Source organism: Diabrotica undecimpunctata, chromosome 6 (genome assembly GCF_040954645.1).
Source record: "Diabrotica undecimpunctata isolate CICGRU chromosome 6, icDiaUnde3, whole genome shotgun sequence".
Lineage (NCBI taxonomy): Eukaryota > Metazoa > Arthropoda > Insecta > Coleoptera > Chrysomelidae > Diabrotica > Diabrotica undecimpunctata.
In genome coordinates this window covers 51,430,972-51,443,340 of record NC_092808.1, presented here as the reverse complement: position 1 = coordinate 51,443,340, position 12,369 = coordinate 51,430,972, and the positions used below count along the sequence as shown (strand labels likewise).

At 32.5% G+C, this 12,369-nt stretch overlaps 1 protein-coding gene across 5 annotated transcripts in view; it reads left to right on the top strand.

The window, feature by feature from the left end:
* Window positions 1-12,369, top strand: part of CAH1 (carbonic anhydrase 1) — a 210,019-nt gene that overhangs the window by 178,122 nt on the left and 19,528 nt on the right. For all 5 annotated transcript variants that reach the window (XM_072534696.1, XM_072534694.1, XM_072534693.1 and 2 more), the window contains exon 4: window positions 2,761-2,879. In XM_072534696.1, coding sequence (XP_072390797.1) covers window positions 2,761-2,879 — 119 coding nt within the window. The remainder of the gene's footprint in view (window positions 1-2,760; window positions 2,880-12,369) is intronic.

Below are 12,369 nucleotides of genomic sequence, written 5' to 3'. Positions count from 1 at the left end.
GGTCAATACGGAAAATGGGGTAAATAGTTATGAATTAGCGCACATAGAGACAGGAAATATACGGGGTATTTTTAACATTCACGACATCTATCAATATCATAAATAGATTTTAATAACATAGTGAAATAATTTGATCCTAGAAAACTTTTGTCATTTTTAAAATTTAACAAAGAGTTTTCGGCAGATCAAATGGCGGGGATTTGTTATGATATGTAAAATCGAGAAAAATATTGGTTTGTTTAAAAATATTTCAAAGTTCAAAAACATTAAAATAATTCAGATAAGTAGGATAATATCCAACAAACATTTCGAAGAAGGAAAGTTATTAAATTCTTGGATTACCTGTACTAAACAAAATGTAAGCTTTGCATAAATTATTTCTTTGTTATACTTGAGTGACCCGCATAATTTTAAGTGAAATCCAAAGACAATTGAACGGGGTTTTCCAAAATACATTAATGCAGTGATTAGAGACAAATAGAAGAGATTTTAGAAAGAGGTTTTTGTTAGTTTTTAAGAATTATAGAAAATATTATTTGTAAATAAGTTTTAGGAAATTTTATAATTATAGGTAAAAATTTGTTTGTTATCGAAATGAAAAAATGGGGGAATTGTGACGAGTTTTGATTGGCGGAGATTGAAAAAGGTGGGATAAGTATGTAGGAAAAAGTTTAGCGAGATTGAGGAGAGAGAAAAGATAATCAGTTGGTTTTCCAAGTCTGTAAGACGAACAGTGATTGTTCTCTGGTGGTTCCCAAGAAGTAGCAAGCAGTAGTGTTGAATGTTAGTGAGTTTTTGTGGAGTTAGTGTATCTGACAGAAGCTGAAGCAGCAAAATATTGTAAGTCATATTTTCCTACTTATATTCCAAGAGTCACTGTTCAGGCCAACGAGAGATTCAGTTTATCGTAAAGAGAAGATATTCCAAGAGTCATTTTTCACTCGGGCCAACGAGAGATTCAGTTTATCGAGAGGAGAAAGGCTATCATAATTTGAATGATTGTTGCTTTTGAAGGAGATCATTAAGGACGATATACTTGCAACAATCTGTTGTAAGATTGCTGATTACATAGGGAGCGGTTGAGAGGAGATAATACAGTCTACAAGGAACAAGGATTTGGACCACTCATCATCAGAGAGAGATATTTGTGTTTTCTGCAGTTTTTTTTTCTTTTATTGATAACACAATTTTTACACGTAATTTAGAAAGGATATAAATATTTTGATTAGGAGAGTTAGAATAGTTTGGGATTTTGAGTTTTCAATTAATATTGTTTGTACCATTAATTTTGATTGTTCACGTACGGAGAACAAAATTTTGAGAATCCTTATATGAGATTTGTTTATTGAAAACTTTTGAGTGTGAATTATTTCATTATTTTTATTTCAATATATAGTGTTAGATCATATGTGTTTTTATTATTCCGGTATTCTCTGGACCTTACCTTTCACATGTAATAGCATAGATATTGAAGCACGAATTTAACCCTGAGATAAAAGAATTAAAAATTGTGATAGAGTCATAATCATATCATTTAAATAATTTTAATTAATCAAAAAAATTAATTAGCTAATTATTGCTTGGCGCACCAAGACTTTAAATATCACAATAATATATATATATATATATATATATATATATATATATATATATATATATATATATATATATATTCAAGCTATACGTTCCCTAGGAAGCTGACGCTGTTTTTACTTGAGGATCCTTTTTGAGTGGGGGATCATCCCATTCTGGGTTTTCTTTTACAGACTCTGGTATGATTTCGCTGTTTACACTACTTTTCTCCATTCTCTCTCTTTAATTTTCCTTCTATCTCCTTTTTTGACGTGACAACGTCTTAAATTAGGTTGTGGCTCGGAGTCACTCATGAGAAAGTGTAACCCCGCTCACGACTGTTACGATGAGTCACCGAACGAGAGAGAGGCCCGCCGGACCGGCGAATGCCTTGCGTCTCTCTCCCACTCAAACATGATCGGTCCGCAGGTGCGATGCTATTTCTCCTATCATCGTCCTATCCTCAACAAAATCACTCAAATAGAAATTAGTTAAGTTTAAGTTTACATGTACAATGTTTTAGTAAACAAAATATATTTCTATAGTTAAAATTTGTGCAATTCTTATTTTCATTCAATTCCTTGTTCCTATTGTGCAATTTAATAATATTCATATCAATAAATATTCTACCGAGAAAAAGACGTTGTCACGTAAAATCTTCGCCCGTAAAACCGACTTTACAGGTAACCGATTTTTTTTCTTCAAGTCCTTTTAAGTATTTTTCCACTTGTTTAGGTAGGTCTGCCTCTAGTTCTTTTACCTGATGATATCCATTCCGCTATAACTCTTAACGGATTGCTCCTCTTTCTTCTAATTGCGTGTCCATACCATCTAATTCTCTGTGATTTGATTGCTCTAAATATGTTATTTTGACTCATTCATTTTTGTATTTCGTAATTCATCCATTGTCTTGCATCCTCTTCGTTTTTCCTCCTTGGTCCCAGTATTTTTCTCATAATGTGCATCATCCCCTGATACTTTTTACGATAAGTTAAAATTCATATCATAATACCTAAGACCTAAAAAAAATTAGTCCTAAAGGACGAATAATTAAAAATTACAATGAGGAGAAATACTTTCTTTTTGCACACTGCTTTATGTTTATAACTCGGAATTTATTTTATTTAGAGATTAATTATTTTATTTTTAGATTGACAATGTTTTGATTTTCCCTTTCTGTTCTTTTAGAATTAAAAGGAGGACCTCTTGATGATGAATATGTTTTGGACCAATTCCATTGCCATTGGGGAGAAACAAATGACAAAGGATCAGAACACACAATTGATGGTGAAGCTTTTGCTGGAGAGGTAAGATCTACATTTTATTATGGTGCTGTTTTTTCTCTTCAATGCGTCTTTTAACCTGTTATAGTTTATATATATATATATATATATATATATATATATATATATATATATATATATATATATATATATATATATATATATATATATATACAATAGCACTAAAGGCTTTAGAGGCCCATGGCTTAAAAAGTTTGTTCTTTCTTCATTTTCGCTTTTCTTTATGTACTGAGATCTTCTCTGGCTCGATATGTGATTTTTCTCCATTCCTTCTTGTTATTCATTTTTCTTTTCTGGCCTTGTAGTCCAATTTCTTCCATATCTTTTTCTACCTCCTGATTCCATCTATTTTTTGGCCTTCCTTTTCTCTTTTTTAAAGTTATAGTGTAGTTCATTACCCTTTTTGAAGTCCTCGTGTTCGGCATCCTTTCTAGGTGACCTCGCCATCTTAGTCTCTGTGCCTTTATGACTCCTATTATGTTAGGTTGATTATATAATTTCTTTAACTCATCATTTGATCTTCTTATCCATAAACCGTCCCTTATTATTCCTCCATATATCTTCCTCAGGATTTTCCTTTCCCATATCTCCAGTAAATTTTGTTCATTTTTTGTCATTGTCCATGTCTCACTGCAGTACGTTACTATTGGTTGTATAGTTGTTTTGTATAACTGTATTTTTGCCTTTCTTGATAAAAACTTGCTTTTCAACATTCCACTAAGAGCATGTACACTTCTATTGCCTGCCATTATTCTAGCTTGTATTTCTTCTTTAATGTTAGGTTTGCGTGATATTATTGTACCTAGGTATGTAAATCTTTCTACCATTTCGAATTCGTATAATAATCTTTCTTCTATTTCTACTTTAAACTTTTGTCCATCCCTGAACTGATCATATGTCCACTGCATACATTTTGTTTTAGTGTCATTTATGTAAAGTCCCATTTTCTTTGCTGCTTTTACTATTCTCTGTACTATCTCCTGTAGCTCTTTTTTTCCTCTTGCCAGCAACACTATATCATCCGCAAATGCCAAAACTTGGTGTCTTTTATGATATAGGAGTCCTTCTCTATTGATTTTCGCTTCTCGCGAAAATATATATATATATATATATATATATATATATATATATATATATATATATATATATATATGTATATATATATATATACATATATATATATATATATATATATATATATATATATATATATATATATATATTGAATGTTGACGATCATTAGTCATTGCATTGAATAAGACTCTTGGCTTTCATGACCTAATTTTTCATTGTTAATAAGATGAAGTTTTAGTTTCTATTATGACAGAAAATTTTAAAAACTCTCATTAACCCTTAAAGATTCCCTTATATGTTTTTGGTAGTTGGTCAAACAGTTTCCTATGTTTTTTTCCAAAAACCTTCAAGGGTAAGGGGAAAAACAAACGATGTCCATTTTATAAGAATTTCAGCTCATCAACTTGTTTTGTTAATAATTTCCGGTCCTAAACACGTGCTAAGTTGTATGGGAATAGCACCAACGGTGTCAACAAACGACACAGCATTGGAAAATGACCATACTGCTTAAAAACGAACGTAGTACAACTATTTGCCAAGCGAAGGCGGTTAACCTGGCGTGACAGTCCTCCATGTTTGGTTATTTTCGCGGTAGTATATGTCGAGATGAATTCGAGTAAAGAGTATTTGTGTGACGATCTTTTAAAAAATTCAAGAAACGAAGGAAAATTGGCCGAACTACAGATGAAATGAAAAAGTTGAGGTTGCAATCTCACGAGTAACGATATGATTGTAAGTGTAAAAGATAGATTGCAGTGTTTTGAAAACACTACTGCTCAAGAGAAACAAGACATACTTAAAGCGTTCAATTAACTAGGATCAATAGAGGCTCAAAACTTTTATTTAGCTGGCTTGATTACTGTATTGCCAATTGTAAGACGAAGATCACGACAAATCAATGGAGAACAACATCATGATGCTACGTACCGCTACAGAGTTCGAACGAAGAGAGAAAACATGATCGAAGAAATATCTGTCTACAATAGTGCTTTTACTGCAATGCATGGCATCATACAATCTAAGTTGGTCCATATTCAACCTCACTGAAAACTCCCGGAATTGCCTCTGTCGACAAAAGAGGAGAGCATTCTTCGAAACATCGTCAGTTAACTTCTGATTTTGGTACCCAAATTCATCAACATATTGCTTCATTTTGGGGCAGGTTGAGTCATTATAGTATTCACGACTCCAAAAACGTGTATTTAAGTGAAGAGTTGAATATTATAAAAATGTTTCAAATGTTTAAAGAAAAATATCCTTCTGCATCTGTTTACTATGACACCTACCGAAATATTTTGAATAGCAAGTTTAACATTTTCTTTCTTTATTTGGCTACCCTAGGATAGATACTTGTAGCAATCTAAGTCACATTCCCCATAAGAGGACATTCGTATCTAGAATGCGATAATAAGATAAATGTGTTACAAGATTTAAGAAAAAACCTGAATCGTTTAAAGTTATAAACGTAGACCAAAAATAAAGAAACAGTGGAATACTCTTTTGCAAGAAAAATTGTTTCCTAAATGTTCAATAGCTCTGCAGCAAGTACGCCGCAAGTGCATGATGAAAGAAAAACGGCAATAGATTTTTTGCCGAACCAATTATAAAGGCAATTTTGAAACAGCAAGCAAGTAACAAGTAGATCAAAAAAATATGTAGTTACTATAAAAATGAAAGACGGCGAAGTTGACGTATCAAGTCAAGCATACCATGGACCATTTCCAATTCCCAGGCTAAATATAACAAGTGTTAAAACGAGTTTGTCTTCCAAATGCTAAAGAATTTTATTAAACATTGCTTTACAGATGAAAAGTCTCTATGTAAGGTTATGTTGAAAATGGACAAAAGTTATTGTGGACCAGTTATTTGTGACGTTAGCGTGTAGTTTTATTTTTTTAACTAGAATCTAATAATCTTGAGTTTAAATCATTTTATTAAGAAGTTAACAAAATAGTTATAAACTACGTTAAAAATATTTACATTTTTTATTTATTTCTAAGATCGTAACAAGCGGTTTGGTAACGTTAATTAACTTTTATCTCGTAAGGTAATTTTGTGACATGGTTCGTTTTTCCCTTGCCCTTCATTTCTTGATAATGAGTATCTAGTGTAGAAATCTAGTGTTCATTTAAAGTTATAAATCTGCAGTTGTAAAACATTACTCATAAACGGTCATACATATAAATATAACCGTACTGCCACTAATACTACAGTCTTTTTTAAGTTTTCTCTAGTTTACTATTTAACTAGGAAAGTCTTTCGAATGTTCTATTCTACACTTTCTTTTATCTTTTAAATTAAAATAAAATCTGTCCAACACTTTGACCTACAATTGGTCTGATAACATTTATATGTATGTTAAATTTCACTAAAACAAGTCCTTATATAGACCTAATATTTAAATAGAGGTAATTACGAAAAGTTACTGAATACTAAGATTAGCTGATAACATTAAAGTCTATACAGAAAACATCACATGGCTACAATTAAACGCAACATTTTGTGAAAAAATCGCACGAATTGAGGTCCAAGACTTCAAGAGATAAAATATTATTAAAAGTACGAATCTCAATAATCTTAGATATTTAGTGCCTATTTAAGAAACAATATTTTAAACATAAAAGCGTTACACATATTTACATTTAATATTTATAAAAATAAAAGAGGTACACACATTTACATTTAATATTTACACTTTCGCATCGGAAATACAGGTTGGTAAACGCGGTTGGATTTGACGTCTCTTGTAATACATATTATTTCTTACGTAGGTAATGTCTTTTCTTGTCAAAGAATTCATAGCATCACTGTTTTCCCTTATTCCTAACCTAACCTAACCTAACCTAACCCAACCTAACCTAACCTAAACTAGCGTAAACAATTTAGGGTTACATTTATTTACCGTGCATGTCCAAAACTTTTCACCACTTTTTTTTCACGATACTTATAATCATTCAACACAAGTAACGAGTTTCACTTAGATCATTTTAATTTCACTCATTTTGACTACTTTTCAAAACAGCTCAAAATAAACTAAACCTAAAATAATATTTTATTATTAAATATTTCCTTACTCATTAAAATCTCGTTCGGTTCGTAATTCGGTGCACTTATTTTGGCTGTTCAGGTAGTGCTCCTCAATTCGAGAACACCGAATACCTCTATGAAAGGTTGTCACTCCATATTTTGCGCGGTCGTCCAATACTTCTTCTACCGTTTGGTGACTTATCTCTTGCTATTTTGACGACACGGGTCTCCTCCATTCTGCTTATGTGGTTATTCCATTCTTTTTTTCTATTTTGTGTCCATTCATTTATACACTGTACGTTACATTTTCTTCTAATGTCTTCACTTCTCTGTCGATCTCTCAGCGTATTTCCTGTAATTCTTCTCAGTATTCTCATCTCTGCCGTTTCCGGTAGCCCTTGCGTTGTGGCTGTGTCGGATCTTGTTTCTACGTCATTATTGGTCTTACACTGGCTTTATAAATTCTTGACTTCATCTCAGTGTCAATGTGTCTGTTTCGCCATATAGTGTTATTAAGGCATCCTGCCAGTCTATTTGCTTTTTGTACTTGATCTCTCACTTCTTTGTCCAGGTCTCTATAGCTAGACAGTGTAACTCCCAGGTATTTTATTTCCATTACTTGTTCAATACTGATGCCATCAATTTCTATTTTACATCTGGTTGGTTCTCTTACTCAATATTGCGTCGTCTGCGTAACAGAGTATTTTTATTTCTTTGTTTCCTATTCTGTATCCTCTTCCTTTGTTAACGGTTTTGATGATTTCATCCATGATCAAATTGAAGAGCATGGGGCTCAATGAATCCCCTTGTCTTATTCCGCTGCCGATTTCTATAGGTTCTGTAAGTTGTTTATCTGTTATGACTTCCATTTTGTTGTTTTGGTAGATGTTATTGATAGTTTTTATAATATTTAAGGGAACTTCTCTATTATACAGAAGATGGATTACATCTTTGAGTCTTACTCTGTCAAACGCTTTCTTTAGGTCAATCAGACACAGAAATGCTGGTCTATTATATTCTAGTAATTTCTCATTAATTTGCTTTATAACGAATATTGCATCTGTACACGATCTTCCACTACGAAAACCCTGTTGTTCATTTGTTAAACGTATCCTCTGATTTATTAGCACTTGTAAAATTTTAGTTGTAAGTTTTAGCGTAGTATTTAACAAGTTTATACCTCTCTAGTTTTCTGGCTATTTTTTATCTTTTTTTTAAATAGTAGAATTAGTTCGCTCGTTCTCCATTCTTCCGGTATTTTATTGTGCTCCACAATATTTTAGTAACTCGTTTGGTATCCCGTCTTTACCTGCTGCTTTTCTGTTCTTCAGGTTTTCAAGTATTTTCCGAACTTACTGTATATTTATATTAAGTTCTTCATTTGTATTAATTTCTGGTGTTTCCGGTTCTAGTGTCGTTTGTTCTTCCTCTGCATATAGCTTTTTAGGTAGTCAATCCACGTATCCTTTTGTATGTGTTTTGGTTCTATTAGTTCCTTTACCTCCATTCTTTGACCTCTTATGAAGCGCCATATTTCCTTTTGCGACCGTAAAAATCATGTTCCATTTCTTTCGAAAAGCGTTCCCAGTAATCGTTTTTTTATTTTTTTTTACAAGTGCATGTGTTTCGTTTCTAATTGTCTTGTAATTATGGTACGCCTCTTGTATTATGGTTGACATGTATTTCAGGTAAGCTTTTTTCTTTTCTTTACATTTTTCCTTCACTTCTGTACAGAACCATTGAGTTGAGTAGTGCTCTTACATCCAAGATTTGAAAGGGCTGACTGTCATACAGTCATACGAACAAAACAAAAGCACAGCATGTACCTCTATAGCATAATATCTCCTATAGTAGGAAGTAGTGAGAGAGTTTATAGCGGCACGTGTTCGGCTCATGAACTTAAACATTTGGCGGTAAATGCAAAATATATATGTTTTGAATAATTTTTTACTAAACACTCATTTATACGCAATGGAAAATGAATATAGCCACAAAATAACAAATAAAACCTTATTCTATATCAAAAAATATATTCTCTCTGTCCGCAAATATACACTGTGTATTGTCCAATAAAGAGATTAAAAATGTTATAGTAAACGATAAGTTTTTATTTGATATTTTATGACTATATCTGTTTTCCACTACATTAAAATTAATATTTCCCTGAAAAGAACACAATAAAAAATAAAACGCAGATATTATGACACATATTTATTTTTATAATTTTCTTTGGTAAAATATTGCTTTGTTTTAACTTCCATAACTTTTTAAAATGCTCCTCCTTAAACGACCACCTGCAGATAATACAGGGTAAACTCGACTCGACAACATTTCTATAATCTTGACCTTCGGGATCATTACAAATTAGCATGTATTGCTCATGGAATATTATTACAATTAAGAATATAAGGCACTTTTTATGATAAAGAGTTTATTATAAAAACTTACATTACATTTAAACACAGAAGCAAAACATACAAAATAGTATTGAATTTGTTATTATTAACAAAACCTTTTAGGAGTGCCTTGGGTACGAGAGAAGCCTTGTTCAGTCTCCAAGTTCTGATCTAGAGATGCAGATATATAAATCAAAATATATACATCTGTGCAATCGATTTTGAAAAAGCTTTTGACAAAGTCCAGCGTAAAACAATGCTGTAATGGATCATAAAGATTTTCGAATAATTACAAATCTATACAGGCGTCAAGTGGTAAGAATAAAAGTTGAACAAGAACTGTCGGATAAAATAAATATAAAAAGAAAAGTGAGACAAGGCTTTATACTATCACCTTTACTTTTTAACTTGTATTCAGAAGAAATATATAAAGAAGTCCTAATCGAGACAACACAAGGTATTATTGTTAATGATGTAGCCGTACACAATATTAGATATGCCGACGATACTTTAGTGATGGCTAATTGCGGAGAAGACCTTCAAAATCTAATGAACAAAATAAAACAAACCTGTGATCAGTATGGATTAAAACTTAACGTTAAAAAACTAAATATATGATAATTAGCAAACAAAACTAGAATTTAACAGCCGCATAGAACAAGCCCGAGCCACTTGTGTAAAAATCATGAACGTATTTTGAAGGCACGGTCTTAGTATTGACCTACGCATTCGAATGACATACATATTGCTATATTTTTCCCGTGTCACTGTATGGAGTGAAAGCGTAGACCCTAACTAAGGCGATTCTTAATCGCTTTGAAGCCTTTGAGATGTGGCTATACAGACGACTACTACGAATAAGAAGCTGGGTAGACAGTGTTAAAAATGAGGAGGTTCTTAGACGCATGAACCAAACACCACAACTGGCCAATATAATAATAAGACATCCTAAAAAGTATAAACTTTCACATTGGATCATTCAGGGAAAGATCCAAGGTAAACATGGTCCTGGTAGAAGAAGAACATCAAGGCTGAAAAATCTGAGCCAATGGTTCGGAAAATCAACTACATCATTATTTAAAGCTGCTGTCAATAAAGTCATCGTAGCGATTATGGTAGTCAACAAGATATCCAAAGTTCGATAACGGCCATGGAACTAGAAGAATAAGAACAAATATTTGTTATAATTACATGCAGTTCTTATCTGGTCCTACTACCCTTTTTCCAACCTCACCCCTTTTTATCAATTTTACCCATCCACAGAAAATATCGATTTGATTTCTCCGATTTGGAAAACTATACCGACTGCTTGTAAGGTTGGTAGAATGTGAAAAACAACACATTTTCTTTTTTATTGTAATTTCTATTTTAACAATTTTTACTAAATATATAAAAATGGATGTATCATTTTTTCTCCCATTTTTAAAATTTGCTCACTATGTGGTTATGATTCCATTTGCTAGTTCATGGATTACAAGGTTTCCTCTAACAAAATTTAATTTTAGGTGGATAATATTTTTGTAGGAATCAGTAGGTTTAAATTTTAGTGGTGATTTTAGTAAAACTTGTTACAATCTTTGTTTTTTTTTTCGAAAACAATACATAGTTACAAGAAACCAACACAATCATTTCTTGAAGTAAATATGCAAAACTAATGAAACAAAATTATATATACTTTAGGAAAAAACTTAATTATTATACGTAAATGTGAAGATCAGCAACTGGAACCCACGGGCAAGTTCATCGGGGTCTCAGATACCTTGACACAAATTAATTAAACCAGGGACATAAATATAAGAATCATTTGTAATAGAACCATTAGCATTTGCAATCCATTTGTTTATAAGCAATACTATATTAGAGAAAATCAAATATACATTTACTTGGTTATCTATATATATATATATATATATATATATATATATATATATATATATATATATATATATATATATATATATAGATAACCAAGAGATACATAGAGCTTCAGTGAAAACGCGCCATCGGGTTCTATTTTGCGCTAAGGCCTTCACCTCATTCCAAGACTTTCCTTGGCCTCTTATCTCGTCCATGATGGATCTTCTCCAAGTTTGTACTGGTCGACCTCTTTTTCTTTTCCCTTGGGGATTCCACTCTAGGGCAGTCTTTGCGATACTGGAACTATTTTTTCGGAGTGTGTGACCGATCCAACCCCACTTTCTGGACTTAATTTCATTTTGTACCCTCTTTTGTTCGGTCAGGTGTAGTAGATCTTCGTTTCTGATGGTGTTAGGCCAGAATATACGAACAATTCTTCGTAGACATTTGTTAACAAAGACCTGCAGTTTATCTGTGAGGGTGTTTGTCACTTTGCAGGTTTCACATTCGTAGAGTAGAACAGACATGACATTTGATCGGAATATTCCGATCTTTGTCCTTGTAGTATACTCGCCAGATCTCCAAACAGGGTTGAGCGTGCTGAAAGCTTGTTGGGCTTTTCGTATCCTTATACCAATATCGTCTTCTGTACCTCCGTTTTCTGTTATGACACTTCCAAGATACGTAAAGTTTTCCACATTTTCAATCTGCATATTGTCGATAGTGAATAGTGTGTTGTTCCTTGCATTTATTCTCATGGACTTGGCTTTACTAATATTGATTTTCAAACCTATTTTATTGGCTTCAGTGGAAAGTGTTTCCAATTGGTAAGCCAGATCTTGGAACCTTTGACCTAATAGGCAGATATCGTCCGCGTATTCTAGATCGCTTAGGCGTGTGGTTAACGTCCATTGTATCCCTCTTGTGTCGGAGTCTAGTTTGGAGAGAACATAGTCTATAGCTATGTTAAAAATAAACGGAGAAAGCACGCATCCCTGTCTAACTCCAGTAAGTACGTCGAATTCGTCACTGTTGATCCCATTGTGTGTCACGCTGCATTTCGCGTCAGTATATAGTGACTTTATAATAGAAATTATTTTTTGCGGGATGTTTCTTAGCTCTAAAATTTTCCATACAGC